Source organism: Ovis aries, chromosome 12 (genome assembly GCF_016772045.2).
Source record: "Ovis aries strain OAR_USU_Benz2616 breed Rambouillet chromosome 12, ARS-UI_Ramb_v3.0, whole genome shotgun sequence".
Lineage (NCBI taxonomy): Eukaryota > Metazoa > Chordata > Mammalia > Artiodactyla > Bovidae > Ovis > Ovis aries.
The window spans coordinates 71570079-71592228 of NC_056065.1; the positions used below are offsets into that span (position 1 = coordinate 71570079).

The 22150-nt window shown below is 39.5% G+C and overlaps 1 protein-coding gene across 3 annotated transcripts in view; it reads right to left on the bottom strand.

Annotated features, from left to right (window-relative positions):
- RCOR3 (REST corepressor 3) overlaps nucleotides 1-19884 on the bottom strand; it is a 53959-nt gene extending 34075 nt beyond the window's left edge. For 2 of the 3 annotated variants that reach the window (XM_027975973.3, XM_015099374.4), the window contains exons 1-7: nucleotides 19512-19884; nucleotides 18989-19045; nucleotides 10447-10524; nucleotides 7806-7858; nucleotides 5354-5515; nucleotides 3750-3874; nucleotides 2797-2875 (exon numbers count right to left, since the gene is read on the bottom strand). In XM_027975973.3, coding sequence (XP_027831774.1) covers nucleotides 2797-2875; nucleotides 3750-3874; nucleotides 5354-5515; nucleotides 7806-7858; nucleotides 10447-10524; nucleotides 18989-19045; nucleotides 19512-19680 — 723 coding nt within the window. In that variant the 5' untranslated portion in view covers nucleotides 19681-19884. Of the gene's footprint in view, nucleotides 1-2796; nucleotides 2876-3749; nucleotides 3875-5353; nucleotides 5516-7805; nucleotides 7859-10446; nucleotides 10525-18988; nucleotides 19046-19508 lie in introns of all 3 variants that reach the window. The other variant, XM_015099375.4, reaches the window with a different exon arrangement.
- Between the last annotated feature and the right edge of the window lie 2266 nt (nucleotides 19885-22150).

Sequence of the window (22150 nt, forward strand, 5' to 3'; positions counted from 1 at the left end):
AAAACAGACCAACAAAGAGCAAGAGCCAGGGCACTAAAACACTTACCTGAGCCTCTCTTAGCAATGTGAAATAACAGTGGGGGTGGAGAATGTCTAACTAGAAAGGTTGTGTTTTATCCTATGGACAAAGCCACGGAGGAACTGCAAGCAGCAGTTTGGTTTTAAAAGGTTGTCTTAGCAACAGTGTAGAGAATGGTCTTGGAAGGTGTGGTGCAACATCTGGAGACAAGGTAAATTAAGATAAGATAGAAAATGTCAGTAATTCAGAGAAGAGATGGGAACCTAAAAATAAGGCAGTCACCTAGAAGACCAAAGAGAAAAGAATAAAATTTACAGTTATTTGAGAGAGAAAATTAGAAACAATAATCACACAATGAACAGAGTAATTGAGAAGGAGAAAAAGAAGTCACTAAAACCGAGACACAATGGTTAAAAGTGGCTTCCATGCTCGCTCAGCAGTAAAGAATCTGCCTGCCAATGCAAAAGACACAGGTTTGATCTCTGGGTCAAGATCATCCCCAGGAGAAGGAAACTCTCCAGTCTTCTGGCCTGGAGAATTCCATTGACAGAGGAGCCTGGCGGGCTACAGTCCTTGCGGTCGCAAAGAACTGGGCACAACTGAGCGACTAAATAACACTAGTTAAAAAGGTAGACGGGAATCAGAGAATGGTGTTATAAAAGTCAAATCCAGATTTTCAGAACAAGGGAGGGATCAATAACTTGAAATACTACAGGAAGCACAAGGAGAATGCACTGAGTAACCAGTCGCTGGATGTGGCAGTTAGGCAGGAGGTCACTGCTGATCTGTCAGCAGTTTGAGAGAAGTAAAGGGGCAGCAAGCTGAATGAAGCAAACTCAAAGAGTGAAGTAATGCTAAGATAGATAGTGATGCTTGTAAACGAAAGACTGGAGCAAACTTCTGGGCTGCAGTGAAAAGGCTGAAAGTATGGCAAAGAAACTGATGGAAAAGGTCCTAAAGGCAATATGCAGGGACAGGTAGGATCAAACTAGCAATGAAATTATACAGAACAAGGAGAGGGACCTTTCTTACTGTCAAAGAGAGGCATGCAGCACAGACTGTTCATTCAGTAATTTCATATTACTGCATTTGTGACATTTGAAAAGTCTGATCCTATCAAGCACCAGCAAGGAAGTGGGAAATGAGTACTATATAAAGTGCTGGGGGGGTGGGTACCAGATGTTCCAAGGTTACGGAAGCCCTGACTTCAAAGAGTTCACAGCTTAACGGGCAAAAAACAGTAATTTTAATATAATGTCCTAAGTGTAAATATACTCAGATAAAAAGTGTAGTGTGGTAGCACAGAGGTTAGGGGAGCGGCTGGAATTTAAGGGCATTCCTGCTTGATATTTTCTTCTTGAAGTAGAAAGTGAAGTTATCTGCTGAGTTTTTCAGGGGAGAGGGGAGGTGGTAGGTGATGTGTAGAAAAGGATGACTGCTCAAATACTTGCTTACACAATAAATCTTATTCAAGATTTATTATGTACTGGGTACTATAATAAATGCTTTTATAGATATTACCTAGTTGATTGTCAGAACAACCTATTATTTTAATTTTACCAATGAAAAAACTGAAAATTACAGGTTAAAAATTGAGAGATGCTAAGGGTTACACTGAGATTGCAAACTATTTTTTGCAAGTACCAACAATGTACATGATTGTGTAATCTCTTGTAGCACCAGACCAAGAATAGCAATTTATCCAGCATTGTGGGTTTACAGGGTTAGAGAAGGGATAGCAGAAGAGTGAGAGAAATGGGGAGTTACAGACACTAGGAAGAGAGCAACTTAAGGAAATGGCCATTTGGTCTAAGGTTCAGGGAGACAAGGAGGCTTGGGAAAAAGTGAAGGATTCAGGGAATCTGAGAACCTTTAGCAGTAGTAAGAAAATCAGTAAAGTATCAAGCTGAGTAGAATTTTTCAAATTTCACTGACAAAAGATGACAAGTGCCAGAACGGGCCATGGCATTGAGTTCCTTAAGAGCAGGAATGCGAGTCATTCAATTGGATGGAGTCACATTGTTGTCACCAATTTTCAATGTTATTTTCACAAGTTGCCTATACATCACAAACCTTTACCCACTGACATCTAGTATATATATATTTTTACAATTATTTAGTTCCTTGCCTTAACAAATGAGCATGTATATCAATTTAAAACTTTTCAAGATTTGAAGTCATCACCATTATCATTAAATTGAGGAGTATGACTGCATTTCTAGTTGGGAATTCTTTCATCTCTTCCTTTGAGGCAGCTTTCAATTTTCACTGCTGTTAGTATACCTGGTACTAATTTCTAATTTGTTATAAAATGGAATAAACTAAACGTTCTCCAAAAAAATATTCTACACTTAATATTGTCTCATCAAAGAGTGATTTTACTTCTTTTCTATGGATTAAAGAACAGGTGTTGTGGGTGGTTTCCTGGAGGTTCAGTGGTTAGGGTTCCCAGCTCTCACTGCTGTGGCCCAGGTCCAATCCCTGGTCAGGGAACTGAGATCCTACAAGTCGTGTAGAGTGGCCAAAAAAAAATAAAAGAACAGGCATCATGGGAGGGCTTTTATACCTCTGAATGGATGAGATAATCCCCAATTTACTTAAACTACTGGCTAATTGGAATTCTTGATGTTTTTGCTTTTCCAAAAAACTTCAATTAACATTGAAATTTACTACCTTCTAATCCATTATATAAAAATGCTTTTCTTAATATGAAGTACTGCTCATTTTTTGGAGTGAATTTGTAGAACAGTTACAAGGACTCTAATGATCATCATTACCTCTTTCTTGGCTTCTTTTTTGGGATCATAATCACTATCGTTTCCATCCACTGGGTGTGTTTCTTCCACGTCATCATCACTGAAAAGAAACAAAGATTAATAAATTTAACTCACTTTTTATTCTATTCCAGTGTTCTTATCAAACTGCAATATACCTACCTAGTAATTTTACTAAATATTCCCCAGGAGTTATCCTTAGGAAGACAAGTTTTCATAATTTAGATTCCTCTAGTGTTTAGAAACATTTATCCTTTTAGGTATATAGAATCATTTAAGCAAACATTTCTAGCTAAAAAACAGAGACTTAATAGGAAAGATATTTAGAAAGAAATATCATTTGGGAGAAAGAGCATATATAGTAATTTGATGTAATATTTATTATTTCAGTTCTCCAACTGGAGGATAAAGACAGACAAAAACCAGAAAGCAAAACACTCTCTTATACGATCAGAAAGACACAGCTATAATAACGTGGACTTCAGTTATTCAGGTAACTGTGGAAAGACCATCTTCCAGAGAATATATTTCTTTTTTTTCCCCCTTACTTTTTCACTGCACAGCTTGGCATGTGGGATCTTAGTTCCCCAACCATGGATCAAACCACGCTTCCTGCAGTGGAAGCACGGAGACTTAACCACTGGACCACCACAGAAGTCCCAAATAAATTTTTTTAATATAGTCTAAATATATGTACTGAATATATCAATACTAAAGGGAAGCGTTTGTGATTAAATACAATTCAAATATAACTCAGTACAAAGGTTTGCTGACTCTATGATTAACATTTAAAGAGTTGAAGAAAGTTCTTACAATGAAAATTTCTGATCACTCAGTTCTTGTCAGAGCAGAAATAGGAATATAAGAATAAGAAGCATTTACAATGTATTGTGATCACTGTTCTACCTTAGGAAATACAAGTAATACCTGTAACTATATAAAGGCATCCAACCTACCTGTCACCCTGATTATGTCTATTGGCTAGTTTACGAGCCTGGCGATCCATTAAGCTTGTCCTAGATCGAGTTTTTTTCCAGGAATAGTAATATTTCACAAGGCTAGCAATTGTCTTATCTGGAAGCTTGAAAAAAAAATCATGTTAATATCAGCAAGTTTTTTCACAAACTCTGATTAACAGAATGAATAATATCTCTGGTATTATTCTTTGATACTTAGCAAACAAAAGCACAGACGAACAAAATTTTCCCAGGTACCTTTATGAATTATAGAGTTAAAAAGCGCAGCTACAGTCATAGAACCCCACCATACCTATGTCACTGATATTTTAAATAAATATTCCTATTTATTCTGAGCAGAGAAAGGAGAGAAGGATGTCACAAACTAATATGATGTGAATGGCCCCAGAAGTCCACAGCAAAATGGAAATATTCCACATCTGTTTTCTTAGAGAGTTACTCTGCTCTTTCCACCCCCTCTGTAAACTGGATTTTTATAAACTGATTTATAATTCATATATCACAAAATTCACCAATTTAAAGTGCACAGTTCAGAGGTTTTTAGCTTATCCACTAAGTTGTGCAACTACCACTATTTAATTTCAGACATTTTCATAACCTCAAGAAGAAACCTTAAACTTATTAACAGTCACTTCCTATTCTCCCTTTAACCCAGACCCTGGCAACTACTAATCTACTTTCTGTCTCTACAGATTTGCCTATTCTGGATATTTCATGTAAGTGGAATCACACAATATGTGGCCTTTTATGTTTGGCTTCTGTTGCTTAGCATAATGTTTTAAAGAAAGGCGATTCAATATCATTTTGTTTTAAATCCAGGCTTTAAGATGATAAATAATGCAAACAGACTTGGATATTAAATGATCATGCACTACTTTGTCATATATTGACAAACAAGGACACACTGTTCGAATGAAAAATGTTGTTTTTGATTATGGAAGACACTTAGATATATTTGCAAACATTTCTAATTTCCAAAATTCAACTTAAAAGAGTTTAATGCAACAACTTCTCAAAGTTATACAATTTTGACTAGAAACACAAAAAATTTAAGAGCTAGAAATAAAGATCAGTTTTTCTTTCAAAAAAAAAAAGGAACAGCCCCTGAACAACATTGAAATGATACAGAATTTCTAACTATAAACAGTTTTCATATCCAAAAGAATATAAATTTGAAAATAAAATCCTCATGTTAAAAATGAAACATTTAATAAAACTGAAATTATGATTTTTCCTGAAATGATAAACTTATTTAGTAAGTCTATTAATCTTGGATCTTCCCAACCCCGGGATCGAACCCAGGTCTCCTGCACTGCAGGCAGACGCTTTAACCTCTGAGCTACCAGGGAAGCCCCCTTCACTTTCACTATCACAATCTTAACTTATTACAATGAAATGGAACATAATGATCACGTATTAAGAGTAGCTGTAGAAAATAAGACTATATGCAAATATATCTATTTCAAAATATTTTTAACAATTTAGATTGGAAAACTTTTTTGTATTTAATAATTAGGAAGTGTTTAACAACAGAATTAGGTATCACTCAGGTACGAACCACAGTAAAAGCAAAATTACCATACCATTTGCTGAATCCTGTGAAAGCTCTTCCCATGAAAACTAAAGGCTTGTTCAAATAGGACTTTATCTTCCACTGTCCACTCATCCGGAAAGGGAGTGAAATTAGGGAGATCAGCAAGGGACTTCTCAATGTTATGTTTATGCCAGAACAACATGCCAAGTGCCTTTGAAGAGAAATCATTCCCCTTTGGTTTTAATGGACTCATGTTCCATCACACTTGAGAGAGTTAAACACAAATCAGGTTAAAGTCTTAAGCCTATGACTTCAACTGAAGATACATTCAGTTTGGGGCTTTTAATCAGGGTGCCCAGGTAACAGAGCTCATTTCTTTCTTTCAAATCAGGGCCTCAGAATAGTAAATGTTCTTACATACCACATCTGCTGTAGAATCTAGGAAAAAGTGAGCTGAGGAGAGTGGCTATAATTACTAAAGCAGGTCTGTAGGCTCATATCAAGACTTTCACTCACATTTATTCATTTGTCAAGTGTAGGGAAAAATACGCTAAAAGGAAAAATAACCTGTAAGTCAATACTTGAATGAAACTATCAATTATAACACAAAACTAGAAGTGCTCAGACAAGAATCAGTAGAGAACTATTTATGTTTTAACCTGTTAGAAGTATCTGAGTACCTCAAATGCAACTTTTAACACTATTTTACCACATGTATTTCTAAAGTTCTTTATTATTATAATGTACACAAAAAACTACTATAAGGCATATTAATAATTTCAATGACTTTATTACCAAATCATAGGAAAACCTGAAATGGATAATTTCTGACAATTCAACAACTTTTCCTTCTATTGTAAGAGGTACACCTTTATCTTTACCGTAAGGTACTGATACTTTGGCCACCTGATATGAAGAGCTGACTCACTGGAAAAGACCCTGATGCTAGGAAAGATTGAGGGCAGGAGAAGGGGAGGACAGGGGATGAGATGGTTGGATGGCATCACCGACTCAATGGACATGGCTTTGGGTGGACTCCGGGAGTTGGTGATGGACAGGGAGGCCTGGTGTGCTGTGGTTCATGGGGTCACAAAGAGTTAGACACGACTGAGCGACTGAACTGAGTATCATTTAGGGGATAAAGGTTTATTTTTTAAGAGGAGAGATAGTAACTTTTTAAACAGCATTAATTTCTCACTTTGGTAATACTTTGGTACTTTGGTAGTACTCCTTGAAAATGAACATGAAAATGGACACATATACAGTCATATTTCAAAGAATTAACCTTATCAAATAGTAAAAAGAAAGTCAAGTCTTAAAAACAAAATACATAAGCAAAGTCTTCAAAACCCTCAGAAAACTTAAGTATATTTAGATTAACATCTCAATCTCATCAAAATGATTTTCTATAATTTAACCATGTTACTGACTATAAAATTAGCTCTTAATAATCCAGGTAACAGAAAGTTCACTTTTTCACTATTAATTCTGACAGAGGCTGATCTTATACTTAGCTGAAATGAAATGTAGAACGCCTGTCTCACTTCCACCTGCCACGCTCTACACCCCCATCTCACTGGGGAGAATGGACCATATGTCACATGTGCATGTGCGCATGCTCAGCTGGTCAGTCCTGTTTGCGACGCCAAGGACTACAGCCTGTCAGGCTCCTCTGTCCATGGAATTTTCCAGGCAAGAATACTGGAGGGGGTTGCCATTTCCTCCTCTAGGGGATCTTCCTGACCCAGGGATTGAACCTTTGTCTCTAGCACTGGCAGGTGGATTCTTTACCACTGCACCACCTGGGCAGTCCCATACCACATATATCTCCTCTTAAAGTTATCTATTTTTTTTTAAAGCCCTTTGTGAATTATTTCCTTCAAAATTTAAAAACCTTAAAATATTTCTTTAAATAAAAAGTTTAGTTTCTAGGTCTTTTAGGTTAAAAAGTCAGAGAATTACTTCTACTTAAAAAAATCGCCCCTTTTGGTAAGTATTTTCGAGTAATCCTTAAGGCTTTCAGATTTTTAAAAACTCAAACAAAACAAAACAAAACAAAAAAAACAACCACCCAGAGGTACTGAGAGACAAATGTTCAAGCCCTTGAGATAAATAATGTTTATAAAAGCAAAATCTTTATTGATGAAAGGTCAGACTTTGCTACAACCTCCCAGGTAGCTCAAACAGTAAAGAAACTGCCCGCAATTCAGGAGACTTGCGATTGATCCCTGGGTTGGGAAGATCCCCTGGAGAAGAAAATAGCAACCCACTCCTGGGTTGAATAGAATAGAATAGAACTGAATAGAATCCCACAGAGAAGCCACATGGGCTACAGTTCAAGCGGTTGCAAAGAGTCGGACACAACTGAACAACTAACATTTTCACTTTCATAAAGTTGGTTGAACTTAAGCACTTTCTTAAGGCAGAAACTATCATGAGATGTTCTTTGGATTTGATAATCACTGAGGCAAACCTTAATATTAAAATGTTTCTCTACATACCTGTTCCACATTGTAGCCATGTTTCTCCTTTGCAATTGCAATATATTCATCCACTGTAACGAAACAGTGTTATACAATTAATTATTCTCATTTACTTCATCTGTGCAGGTTGACTTTGCTTTTTTAAACAAGCAAAATTTAAAAACAATTATACTCTAGGGATTAAAAAAAAGCCAAAGTCATTTTCCATAAAACATTATAAAAAAGACCTTCACTTCTACATATAGGATCAGAAGCTCACTTGGTTTAAAATTTTACTTAGTATGCCTTATCTCCATGACCATACAGCATATACTTATTAAATTCACTGACATGACTAATTATTTTTGTATTATAAAAAGACCAATCTGTGGTCAGCCAACAGAGCCTAATTATAGTATAAAATATTAGGTAGCTTCTATTGGAATATTTATTTAGCGAGACTTAGCTATTTAAGACCTCATCTCATGTTTAGAGTTTTCCCAAAGCTTTTACCTTCCCATATTTGATTACTGTATAAAGGATGGTTTATAGTTTTGCCAGTATAGTAACAATTTAAACATGCTTTAGTATGCCTAAAATTTTCTTCAGCTCCTCCTGCTAGCTATACAAAAGGTACCTATATATTCCATTTTCTTTCATCCTCAATTATTATAATCAAGCAAATAGCTGTTTAAATAAGCACAGCTTCTATGAGGACATATATATACAGGCTATTTCAAGGCCTTATTGCCTAGAAATCTGTATTTCACATTTAGGACTCATTTTTATGCAAAGTCTTTCTTAATCCTATACAATATAAATATATAAATTCTTTAAGCACATTTTTGAGAAGCAACGGTTAAGAATTCTGATCCGAGAACAGCTAGCTCATCTACCAAGACTTGATTCCCAGCCCTATCACTTGTTTTTGGACTTTAAGCAATTAACTTGACCTTTTTGTATCTTAGTTTCTTCACTATAATTAGGGATAAAAATAGTACTATTTTCAGTACTATTCCTCCTAGAATTAAATGAGCTAATATATGCTAAGTGCTTGAAGCAGCATCTGGCCCATTTTAAGTACTTTCTAAGAGTTTGCTGTTATTAATAGTACAGTTTAATATATAAATATGCTATTATAACAATAATGCTGTTATATTAACAACTGATTTTTATAGATGTTACAGTATCTTCCTAAGATTGCAAGCTTTGGAGAAAATCCAAACACTATTTTCTATTTAGAACTCATAGCATTTAAACATGACAGGTCTACATACATGCTGATTAACAAAAATGTCTTGTAGTCCTATATAAATGAAGGCTAAATAAAACCAATCAACTATGGTTCCCAACCTTGGCTATGCATTAGGATCAGAAGAAGAGCTCTAAAATAGCAAGTCCTGGCTCCACCCCCTAAACTTTGATTTAATTAGTTTGAGGTAGAGACCAGACATCAATAGGAGTTTTTTTTAAAGTTCCCCTAAGCAAGTCCAAAGCACAGCCAAGGATGAAAACCACTGCCCTAGACCTTCACTGGGATATTCCAGGTGGACACACCACTGCCAGGACATGTTGGCTTTCTGAATCTTGTTTTCCACTTTGCTAAGAAATACATCATTATATGAAACAGTACTAAAAAGGCAAAAGCCAATGACACTGATGCTCAGTTTATGAATGAAAGCATCTGCCTATAAGGAAGACTAAATTGAAAAAACCTGACAATCTCTTTCAGGTTCCTCAGTACACAAAATGTATAATTTTGTGTTTTCAGTTAAGAATACCTCAAAGGCATCAATTCCTAGATTACCAGCTAGACTTTTTGCTGGTATTCTGAAGCTTGTAAACAGGAAGAATTATCAGGTATGCAAAATAACACTCAGTTTTCAATTTTTAGTTCTCTTACTGCATTAACAAGTATGAAAGACATACTGTGCACATGATATATAGGACCTTGTTAACTTTCATGGGACTAAATAAACAAGCATGGGACATCTTTTGAGATCTGGTAAATATTTTAAAAAGACAAACTTATTTTACAGCTGATAAAATAGCTGTTCAGTGGTTTTTGTTTTAATAAATCAAATGATACCTGAGTGGAGGGGTGGGGATCTTAGTTTTGTTACCTGCACGTTTCCTATATCTGATGTGCCGCAAAGGATCAGGTCCGCTACATCACACTGAAGTCTAAAGCCACACCATGATTCAAGAAGTGCATGGTCAATGATCCAGAAGGTCTCCGTCCAGAAATGGAGAGCACAAAGATGGCCTGATTGATGGCTGCTGAAGTCAGTTCTTTCCCCTTTCCTCTTTAAAATGGTAATGATAGTGGGCTCTTGGAAGTTTGAAGGCATTTCTTTACAGCTTCATATACTGAGGAATAGCCTGTGCAGATGTCTACATTGTAACTCCCTCCCCTGCTTCAGGATTTAAGCAGCAATGCCATCAGATCCTAGGTTTTTTCAGTCTTCCTGGGCCTGACACAAATTGGAATGATCAACCCACTATCTTTCAAAAGGAAAAACATTCTAATATAGCAAGCTCCATCAAAAATAAAACAAAATAAAACAAAGGCAAACTATTTCTTATGAGATCTAAGAGATCCAAAAACAAATGTAAGTTGCATTCTGAATTGGTTGATCGATTCCCTACTTACAGAGACATCCAGTTTCAGAAAACTTACATTTGGCATCTGGGATACTGTGATATGGAGACCACACAAGCATTCCTCCATTGTCTTTATCTGTGTACTTTGTAGCACCTGGGGAAAAAATTATTTTGAATATGATAAACTTTATTCACATTCAAAATAAGTATAAGCAAAATAAGCTTTATTTCTATTTTAGTACAGTACCTGCAAAAGATGACAAAGAAACAAAGAATAAAAACAGATTTATACTAAATATAGTAAATATATCATTTGTGGATATGAACAAAGTTTCAGAAACACTGAAGCTTACCCTCTTTAAATTAAAAAAAGACTTTATTATAAAATACACTCTATATCCCTATTTCTCGACAGGTAATAAATTTGATTTAACCTTTTATATGTTACTTGTTGCTTAATTGCTACGTCATGTCCAACTCTTTCGTGACCCCGTGGACTGTAGCCCACCAGGCTCCTCTGTCCATGGGATTCTCCAGGCAAGAATACTGGAGTGGGTTGCCATTCCCTTCTCCAGGAGACCTTCCTGATCCAGGGATCGAATGCACATCTCCTATATTCGCAGGATTCTTTACCGCTGAGCCACCAGAGAAGCCTATGTTACTTAGGAATTATTAAAAACTCCAGAGAAGCCCATATCTTGCTTAGGAGTTATTAAAAACTCTCGACTTAAAAGCACATACCTCAGGTGATAATTGTTTTGCCCCATATCTAAATGGGCCGAGATCATTATAATTTTTAAGCACTTGTATCTGCTTTTTATGGTTTTTATTTAATCTTACTCCCTTGCTAGGAGTCTGCCAATTACTCCTTTTTAGAGTTAATTAGTTCTTATATTTACAAACATTTGTACTCTGTGTAAGGGAAAAACAAAGTCAAAACATGTACAGTTAATAATGCTATTTCTTCTTAATGTAATCTGAGAGTCTACCTCTACCTAACCCAGAAGCATACTACTGCTGTTTATAATTTGTTATAATCTAAAGAGTCAGGAAAATCAAACACTGTCGAAACTGCACATAAATTAAGAAGAGACAGAATGAACAAAAGGCCTAACACAGTTATCCCCGAGCCAAGTCCATGCCAGTAGGTTCTGTCTTTAAATTCTTGGTAGTCTTTTTCTGGCTTCTTCCTAATTCTTTGGTGCCTTCAAGTTAATTAAAGAGTATGAGCTCTATAGCCACCAGTAATTAATGACTAGAATTTCAAAATTACTCACAGAAAACATTAATAGAAATCTGAAGTTAAACTGTAATCACTTATCAAGTTATAAATAATAAATTCAGAATAAAAACCATTCATTTCCAAGGGTAAATGTAACTATTACTATATTCCCAACTAGAGACTTCACCTATCAAGCAATATCATTCAGTGGTTCCTTATTTAAGCTAAAAATTGTTATGTATGTTTACTATAAAGAAAAATTAGGGATGGAGAAAAAAGAAATGAGAGAATACTCTAAAAGTATTAAAAAAATCATAATTACAATTTAAATCTAAAAGAAAACCTACTGCATTTTGTCATAAGTATCTTTTAATGAAAGGATGAAAACAGGAATTGAGAATTTAAGGAAATCAAGTTTAAAGGATATTATCTAAAATTTATATTCACTGAAAATAAATTTTAAGCTATCTTTTTAAAACTCCAATATTTATATATTTAATTTTTAACCTCATAAAACAAAAACACAAAAGCAGAATAGTTAAACCACTCAGTAGAAATAGACAACTTATCTAAGTTGGTCGGAAGTCTTTTTTTAATAAAACCTTACTGCTATTTTTGGCCCTCTCTGGTAAAGAATCTGCCTGCAATGCAGGAGACCTGGGTTTGATCCCTGGGTTGGGAACCTGGAGAAGGGAATAAAAACCTATTTCAGTATTCTTGCCTAGAGAATTCCATGGACAAAGGAGCCTGGCAGACTATAGTCCATGGGATCCCAAAGAGTTGGACACGACCGAGCAACTAACACTTAACTGCTATTTCTAGAGAGTATCCTAAACTTCAATTCTTTAATATGAGACTGATTCTTTTTCACAATGGATTGTGATGCTAATTTAAATACCACTTAATAGAATATGGAATTCAACAAAGAAAGGTTTCCATTAAGTCTTGAGTCTAACCAGTATACATGCTTAATATTTAGACATATCTCCTTGCATCCGATCCTTGTATTACAAAAAGCTTGAATTAAAATATTTTCATTAAATATCTCTTCTTAAACTGATATAAACTATTTTTTGTACTCTTGTTCATGAAAAACGGTTAAGTTTCCTCATAAATTCTTATCACTATAATTAAGATCTGGATCCTCTGAAAGAAACTGGCATCCAACTGTGGGGACTAATAGCTCTTCTAATGTGGGTGTATGGTGTGCGTGTGTGTAACAATCACGTCTGGTGGCAGTGTGTGTGCGCGTGTGTGTGGCAGTCACATATGGTGGCAGAGAACGGTTACTTAGGCATTTCACAATGTTTTTGCCCTAGCTCTTGAACTGGATGCCACCATTTGCAATCATGTATGTGTCCAAGTAGGAGCAAAAGATGACTGATGTCTATAGGAAACCAGAGATATTTTAGCACAATGGTTAACAGAATCATCACTATAGAGCCAAACTCCAGGTGTGAATCTCAGCTCTGCCACTTCCTAGCTTTGACACCTTGAACAAATTTACTTAACTTTCTGTGACTCAGTTTAACCTATCTTTAAAAATAGGGATAATGAGAGCACCTTCTTCAGAGTAGTTTAAAAATGAAGTGAATTCATATGTGTAAAGGACTTGGCATATGGTAAGCACTACCTAAGACTTAGTGTCATTACTACTATATCTTACTGAAGATAGTTCTTTAAGTTCCATTCTTAGTCTACACTGGAAAGGCTTCTTATCAATCAAAAATATAAATGAATAAAATCTCATGGGGTTCTAACTCAAACAGCTGATGACCTCTCTTACCAACCCTTTGAAAATGAGACTGAATAGCTAAAATGACTTATTTTGTTTTATTGACAACTCAGCCCGATTCCTCTCCTATAAAGAGTAACAGAAAGTAACTTGCATGATTAAAAACAATTTACCTCTCAGGATGACTTGCATTCAGTAAAGCTTTACCCTTTCATCATAAAAGTTGAAGTAAACCAAAATATTTAAAGGACATAAACCAAATGTTTATTTTGCTTTTATCTGTAAAAATGTTTATGATTATACCTCAAGGGCCAACAAAGGTCCATCTAGTCAAAGCTATGGTTTTTCCAGTAGTCATGGATGGATGTGAGAGTTGGATTATAAAGAAAGCTGAGTACAGAAGAATTGATGCTTTTGAACTGTGGTGTTGGGAGAAGACTCTTGAAAGTCCCTTGTACTGCAAGGAGATCCAACCAGTCCATCCTAAAGGAAATCAGTCCTGAATATTCACTGGAAAGACTGATACTGAAGCTGAAATTCCAATACTTTGGCCACGTGATGCGAATAACTGACTCATTGGAAAAGACCCTGATGCTGGGAAAGACTGAAGGCAGGAGAAGGGAACGACAGAGAATGAGACGGTTAGATGGCATCACCGACTCTATGGACATGAGCCTGAGTAAGCCCCGGGAGTTGGTGATGGACAGGGAAGCCTGGAGTGCTGCAGTCCATGGGGTTGCCACAAATGAGTGACTGAATAACCAAAGAAGTTCAATCCTCCCGAAATCTTTCAGAGCCCCTTAACTACAGTTGGTAAAGCACATGTATGAGACCAATTTGGGGAAAACCAACAACAAAAAACATTTTGATTAGGATTGCTATACCAATAGCATGTTTCAAAGAAAGTACAAAAACATAAATCCATTTCTTTTCAGACTTCCTTTAACACAGTCAAACTAAGGATTTTGACAGAAACCATGAAACAAATATTCCACATAAAGAACTTAAATATGGAGATCAGTAAGATACTCCAAATTTTTTAAATTCTATTTATAAACTAGGCTCTGAACTATATATACTTAATTCATCGATTTCAAACTGAGGTAAACAACAACTTTCCAAGGGGTACACAATCAAGTTTTCTGAGAACCAATTTTCAGAACATCAACTTCCCTGTTTTCTTTTCCAAGACAATCTGCCTGAGAAGTCACCTGCAATCTAAGCTACACACTTAAGCTACTTCTGACCTTCTTCACAAATTTCCTTCTCTCACTCAAAAAAGGAAAAGAAAAACAGGCACGTCTCTCACACAACCCAAATCTTACAAGAGTACATTGCCTAAAATTTAAAAACCACTATGATGCCAAACAAATATCAGTAAAGCTCTCCTTTACTCAAGGTACCATGACTATTACAATCTTAATTATGCATTACTTGCAATAACTCCAGACAGAAGAATTAAACATTTAGAACCTCATGTTCACAAGAGTACATATTATGATAGTACAGAAACTGGACAGGTGATCAATAAAACACTTTCAAGAACAAAAATGTTTTATAAAATTCTGTGAGGAACATGCATGGAAATTACAAAAATTTATACATTTTATAAAACAGATACTACCACATTATCAAGTATTTACATTTAATTGGATGTTTATAACAACTCTATTTCAAAGTGTTAACATTTTCAGTACACTGGAAATTATATCTTTCAACTAATAAACTCAATGACAAATAACAGATATCAACTTAAAAATATGTGAATCTGTTTTTCAAATTTCTTTTGTGAGTAAGCAACAAAATATCTTGAAGGCCACTGCCTTATACACATTCAGTTCAGCTCAGTTGTATCTGACTCTTTGCGACCCCATGGACTGCAGCACACCAGGCTTACCTGTCCATCACCAAATCCCACTCAAATTCATGTCCATCAAGTTGGTGACACACTAATTTTTACTTAATCTTATCATATAATTATCTCCCTTTTACAAATAAGAAAGCTAAGGCCTGGACACATTCAGTTCATCCAAGGTCACAATGCCATAGTGGCTAAAAGGCGTGATAAGAGCTAAGACTCTTAATCACCACACATAACTGCTCCTCATGACATAAGTGTAGCCAGAAGGCACTACAGAAAAGTTGGGCCAGCCTAGCAATGAACCAAAAGGAAGAGAGTCACAAAAAAGAGAGTCAAATATCTGCTTAGTAAATTTTTATAAAGGCAGTTAGCAATGGCCCGTTAACATAAACTGTTTCTAACCTAACAACATTAATTCCAATTTAAGTCTCAGTTCACTCATGTTTTCTAAAACACTCATTTTAGTAATTTTGTGCTTAATTCCTATCATCCTCGCTATCATCTCCTCCAGTAAAAATATCCTCCACGAAAAAAATCCTTTTAATTTTCCTATATTCTGATCATACTAATCTTGATACTCAAGAAATTTTTCTTCTAAATGACTTGGATGGCTATGGGTGAAAAATCATGAAGACAGATTGAGTGGTTTACAAGACTAAAGACAATAGTATGTAAAAGAGAAAAGGAGAGGAGCTGACCATTTCTCAACTTCTATCATCAATTAATAAACATCTTTTCTTTTTTCTTCTCTTCCAAAGAAATATGTTGAAGTTATGACCCAACAGTATTGAACTAATATGGAGTAAAAACATTCACATAACAGCACAACACTTTGAATAAGATAAAGCAGTGTACCATGTTGAACAGCACAGAGACTCAAAATTTCCTTGTAAAAAGTGTTTAATAATGACAGTCTACATTTGCTTGACAAAATTTGCCTATAACTACAGAAAAGCCCATCTAAGTTTAGATAACTGGTTTTAGTTGTACCCTTGGGTTCAATATTCTGCAGATTATTGAGGAGAAAACGAATACAAGCATACCTCATTTTATTGTGCTTCACAGATATTGTGAATTTTTTTTTTTTAAAACAAATTGAAGGTTTACAGCAAGCATGTGTCAATCAAGTTTATCAGCACCATTTTCCAATAGGATTTGCTCATTTCTTATCTGTGTCACATTTTGGTAATTCTTACAATATTTCAAACTTTTTCATTATTATTATACTGTCATGATGATCTGTGATCTTGGATGCTACTACTGCATAAAAAAAACACTACAACTCCCTAGAAGCTCAGATGATGGCTAGCATACTTTAGCAATAAAGCATTTCTTAATTAAGGTATGTACATTGCATTTCTGGACCTAATGTCATTGTATACTTCTATACTCACTGGGAAAACAAAAAATTCACGTAACATGCTTTATTGTGACATTTGCTTTATTGCAGTAGTCTAGAATCAAACTCACAACTATCTCTGAGGCATGTCTATAGATGAATTTAAAGAAAACGGTATCTATCCTTATTCTAACAAAAAGCATCAGTGATAGTCTGAGTAAACTCAATGAAAATGTAACTTTAAAAATTACAATATTTGTGATTTTTCCCTCAAATATTCCACTTAGGCAAAATATGCAAAAATATGATGATCAAGGATATTGGGTAATACAAATAGTGGCCATGTGAAACCACATAAAAAGTACTCTGCACTTTAAATGAGCTATTTTTCTAACTTTAAAATCGGCTCTAGTATTCCTTTGCTTGAAATCTGTTCCCAAAATTGCTACAGGGATTAGGTCATGGCCTGCACACATCTGTTTCAGCATGAAGTCCAGCTCTTTAACATAAGACCCCTCATCAACTTGTGTCCATTTGTTGTTTATGAAATATAAACCTACCTAATGGGACAAAAAGCCATGTTTATTATGCTGCTGAGTTCTAACTGGGTAATAAGTTTATCACTTTCTAAAAAAGTGGTAAGCCAAGGAAAGCCCCAAATCAGAAAGATATAAAGATATGCAGGATCATTCCTCATGATTAGGAGGAATGATAATTTAATAATGATAATTTAACCTCCAAAGAGTACTGCCATTTGCCCACTCATATAACCTTAGCAAGAATTCCCTATTTTTATTTCCATTTTACAGCTCGGGAAACTGAGGCTTAGGGAGGGCCAGTGACTTGCTCAGGGCACAAAAATAAGACCTGAGTGATTAATTCAGTCTGTCTTAAGCCAGAGTTAGCTTCCAAATGTCAAGCTAAAACCCGAGGCAGCAGTCATGTGGAAGTGCTATTCACCTACTAGCTACATAGATAAAGAAAATTTGTTTCACAACATTAAAATTATTTGAAGCCCTCCAGCACACACACTGAGAGCTTCTGAATAAAATTTATGAAGAGTCATGTTATTTAGAAGGCAACTCTGACCTAGTAAGCACCCCTGTATCATTGTCTTTACCTACTGAAAAATAGCCTGCACTGACAATCCTATTTTACCCTCTTATTATTTTACCCTTTCCTTTAGAACTAGAAGAGCTGCCTAAACCCTAAACATCTTTAAACGGTTGGTAAATATCACTCTGCATCGCAGCAATGGGCAGAATAATGAAAATACCCTCGGATAAACTATAAGCAAAGAAACATGCTATCTTCCCTAAGAAAATACAAGTAAGCCCCATTAATATCTAATACAGAATTAAAGAGTTCGACACAGACACGACAGTACTGTAAGTGGGCAATGGGCAAGGAACTGACCAAGTGCAAGGGGTAGGGGGTGCGGGGAATAAAACCCTTCCAAGCCTGCCCAAAGCCTGAACTGAAGAGGGTCTGGGGTGGGGTGGGGAGGAGGAGACACGCTCCACTCCGAGAGGCTCCAACAAGGGCGCCTCCATATGCGGAACTCTCGCCCAATCCCCGACCAGGCTGAGATCCCGTGACTGCCAGGGAGCCTGTTTGGAGAAAAGTAGACAGGGAGCCCGCAAGCCGGGCTGGCAGAGGACGCTGGAACCTGGCTGCTCGGGGAGAAAATGTCTCCTTGGCAGCTGCGGTCACTTGTCCTGTGGTCTCACTTCCCCGGGGCTGGCTCTGGAGCGAGGTGTGCCTCTGGCTTCTCCCCACCCTCTTCCCCCAATCCCTTTCGCTCCGCGGCTCCTACTCTGCAAAGCGGTCGCCACCAAAGCTACACCACCTAGCCAAAAAAGAAAGGGAAAAAAAAAAGAAAAAAAAAGAAAGCAAATCCCGTGTGCGCGCCCGCGGGTCAGGCAGGGCTCGCCCTCGGCTTCGGCCGGTGACAGCCTCCCGGGGATCGCCGCCAGGGCGGAGCGCGGCCCTGGGCTCCCGGGGGGCTGGGTCGGGTGGCCACTGACATCTGCAGGGTTCTTCCACGCACAGCCCGCACACCCGCTTCTCCAGCTCTGGGGCCCGCAGCCGCTCCACCCCTGGCCTCCGACCCCCCGATTCCACCGAGGGCCGTCTCCCTCCGCTCACTCCCGGATCAAGGCGAGTGGGAAGGTAAATGCCACCAGCGGGCAAGTGGCCTCCAGGGGAACCATGTTAACCTTGCAAGGCACGCATCTCCCCACACGCCCTGTGTCACAGCCTTGCCAAGCGTGACATGACAGCCTCCCGCCAGAGATGCCTGCCCATCCCAGCCCCGCATCTCCTCCCAACCGCACACCCGGACCCCAACCCCGCCCGTCCGCCCTCTACCCCTTTCCACCCTAAACCAGTCCCAGAAAAGGAGATGGGGGGGGGGAGCGGGGGGAAGAAGACAGAATTTTGCTTAAGCAAACAGATTTACCTGGATCAAATTCGGGGATCCGAGCTTGATATTCTGCTCCGACTCTCATCCCAACATCTGCAAAGCAATGTCAAGAAGGGGAAAAAAAGAAGAGAGAAAGACGGGGAGGGGGAAAAAAAAGAAAAAGCAAAGAAAAAAAAAGAAAGGAAGAGATACTTAATAAAATATGAAAATTGCAGGAGGGGAGGAAAAGAAGCGGCGGGTGGATGGGAAGATATTAACTCCGGGCACTCCGGGAGATGGCAGCGGATGGGGGCGGGGAGCTGGAGGTGCGGTGGGGCGGGGGGGGTGCGGGCGAGGGCGGAGGATTGGTGGAGGGCGGAGGGACGGGGGTCTCGGGGGTGCGGGGGGGGGCTGCTGCACTGCACCGGGAGTTCGAGGCTACCGCAGCGCCCGGGCTCCGAGGGGGAGGGCGGGCGGGAGCTCGGCGAGGGGAGGGGAGGGGGCTGGGGGAGGGGAGGAGAGAGGAACAGGGCGGGGGGGGGGGCAGGCGGGCCGGCTGGGAGGAGTTCGAGGCTACCACCGTGCTCGTCGTCGCTGCTGCAGCCGCTCTCGGGCTCCGAGAAGTGCAGCCCGCCGTTTGTGGACGAGGCGCCGCCGCCGCCGCCGCCGCCCGCCGGGCTCTTGGCGCTGCCGTTGGCCGATCGGTTCTTTCCCAGTAACTCGGGCCCTTTCTCCATCATGCCGGGCATGGTAGAAGAGGGGAGGGGGAAAGGTGAGGGGGGAAGAGGTAGGCGTCAGGGGGAAGGGGGAGATGGCTTCCGAGCGCGGGCGGGAGAGGAGAGGAGGAGGAGGAGGAGACGGCGGCGCCGGCGGAGGAGGAGGAGGAGGGTGTTAATATGGAGCCGCCATAACCGCCCCGGTCCGGCAGTAGCGCAGTCGCCTCACAACAACCCGCCCCGGCCCCGCCTCTCTCCCCTCCTCCTCCGTCCGCCGCCCCTCTCGGCCGCGCCGCGCTCTACGCCGCCGCCGGTATCACTCCGCCCCGCAGGGAGGTTCCGGCCGCCGGGCGGGGGAGGGCGGAGGGGGGATGCGCTGGAGAGGAGGGGGAGGGGCGGGGAAGCCCCGCTCGCCGACCGGCCGGGCAACCCCAACCGAGCGCTAATAAAATCGCCGCAGAGGCGCGGCCGCGTTGCGGGCTTCCTTCCTAGGGGGCGCTGCGGAGCGCGGGCGGAGGCGCGCGCGCGAGGCCTCGGGACTCTTTTGCCCTCTCAGGGCGGAAGGAACGCGGTCTGCCTGCGGGAGGGTCGTCGCCTCCCCGAGGCCTGTCGCCTACCCGAGGCCTCAGCGTCCCAGGAGCGGCCCCCGCCCCTTTAATCTTTTCTGAGGGGGGCGTCGCGGGAGCGCGGCCCTTTTGAAATGCCGCGGAGGGTCGGCCGCCGGATTTCAGGGCTTCCCCGCCGGCGTCGAGGTGGAGAAGCACGCTTGCTCGCGGTGGAGTCGGGCGGAGGAGCCGGGGCAGCCTTGGGAATCCGAGGCCCGGGCGGCCGAAGCTGGGGGCCGGGTCCTAACCCTCTGGACGCGGCAGTTTGTGTGGTCTGCACCTCAGAACTGGGGCCTGATTTCCTGGAGAGGCTGAGGCTGCCGAGATGAGTTTCCAGTACCGAGCACTGCAGCTGTATATCACCAAACAGTGTTTTGTTTTTAAAAACCTTTTTCCTCAGTCGGCCTTGTCTCACCTTTTCCTTTCTTTTGTTCGTTTTTTCTGTTTCATTACTTAGGGGAGTGGGCGTTGTCCGTGGTGAAATAAAAACTGGGACGGGATCTTCGCCCAGTTGGCGCTTTCTCGGCGCGCTGACCTGTGGTCGAGGCTTGGAGCCAAGCTCTGGAGAGGGCGGAGGCCCCGAGCGGAGGTGAGCCCAGAGCTGCAGTCTAGCGGGGTTTCCAGCCTGGCAGGCGATTTGCTCTGTAATGCTTTCCTGAATTGCGTTAGGCACGAGGAATAGGAACTGCATTTTTCATTCACCAGATTTGAGGACGTCTGCTGTGTGCCAGGCTGCCTGGCCTTGAGGGGGCTACTTAAGATTTTCTTACATTTTAAAAAATTGGGGGTTTTTTTGGCTCAGCAGTAAATAGAAATTAGGATTTCTTGTGAACATTTAGTACGCAGATGTATGCAGATCGGTGTTTGGGGTCCACAGTAAGGTATTATGTCAAACACTTAAAATTGTCCTGGAAGATTTCTATTATAGATCAATGCAGAATGGATCAAAACGGAAAGAAGCGTCTCTGGCCAGAAGAAGTTTTCATTGGAAGAAATAACATCCCTAAAGATGGAACGTGTAAATCAGGAATTGAGCCAAGAAAAAGCCTGGGAGGTAAATATTTGTCAGGGTCCCCGGTCTAAAGGGGAAAGTCTGAGCAGGTACAAAAACCTGTCAGGTTCTGGTAGTAGAGGTAGTTTCATCTTCCTTATCAAAACCTGATATGATTCCATTAAATATTTGAAGCTTACAACTAAACCTTTAATTCTATTTCCTTTCTTAACAAACACAGTTGTAAATGTTATTTTAATTCCCATATAATTTTTTCTGCAGGGAGAGAACATTTTGGCCAAATGAAATGAATAGCTGTTCATTTCCCTTGACAGTTATATTTTTTCATTGTGAATTAGCACACTGGTATTTTGGTTTTCATACACAAGTTCTAATGCTCATGATTCAGCATGTCTGGTCCTGTAACACAAAGGCCAGACCCTAAACTGAGTGAATTCACAAAGATAAATATCACTCTGAAGCTGCTTGGCCAGCCAGCTTTCTAACACCCCAGCATTCCAATACCTTTCAGCCACTTTTCTTCAGAAAGGAGTTTCTGTCTGTAGATGAAGGACTAAAATATTGTGAAGATTTGGGAACTTCTGTAACTCACTTCTATTTATTAAAACTCTTAAAGTGGGAAGATTTCACAATTTCCTTGAGTGCAGCATGGAATACTGCATTTCTCTAGGGAGAAGAATGGGTGTTTGAGTATGGCATTTAAAAGAAGTTTCTGTTTTGCCCCTGAAGAGAAGAGTTCTGAAGAATAATCATAGGCCTTAAAATGATATCCCAACAGTTAACAAAGACAGTATAGACAGAGAAAAGGCCTAAGAAAATTTGAAGAATGTCTATAAAAGGGGTTAGAGGCAGAAAAAAAGAATCTGGGCAAGGAAGAAATAAGCAT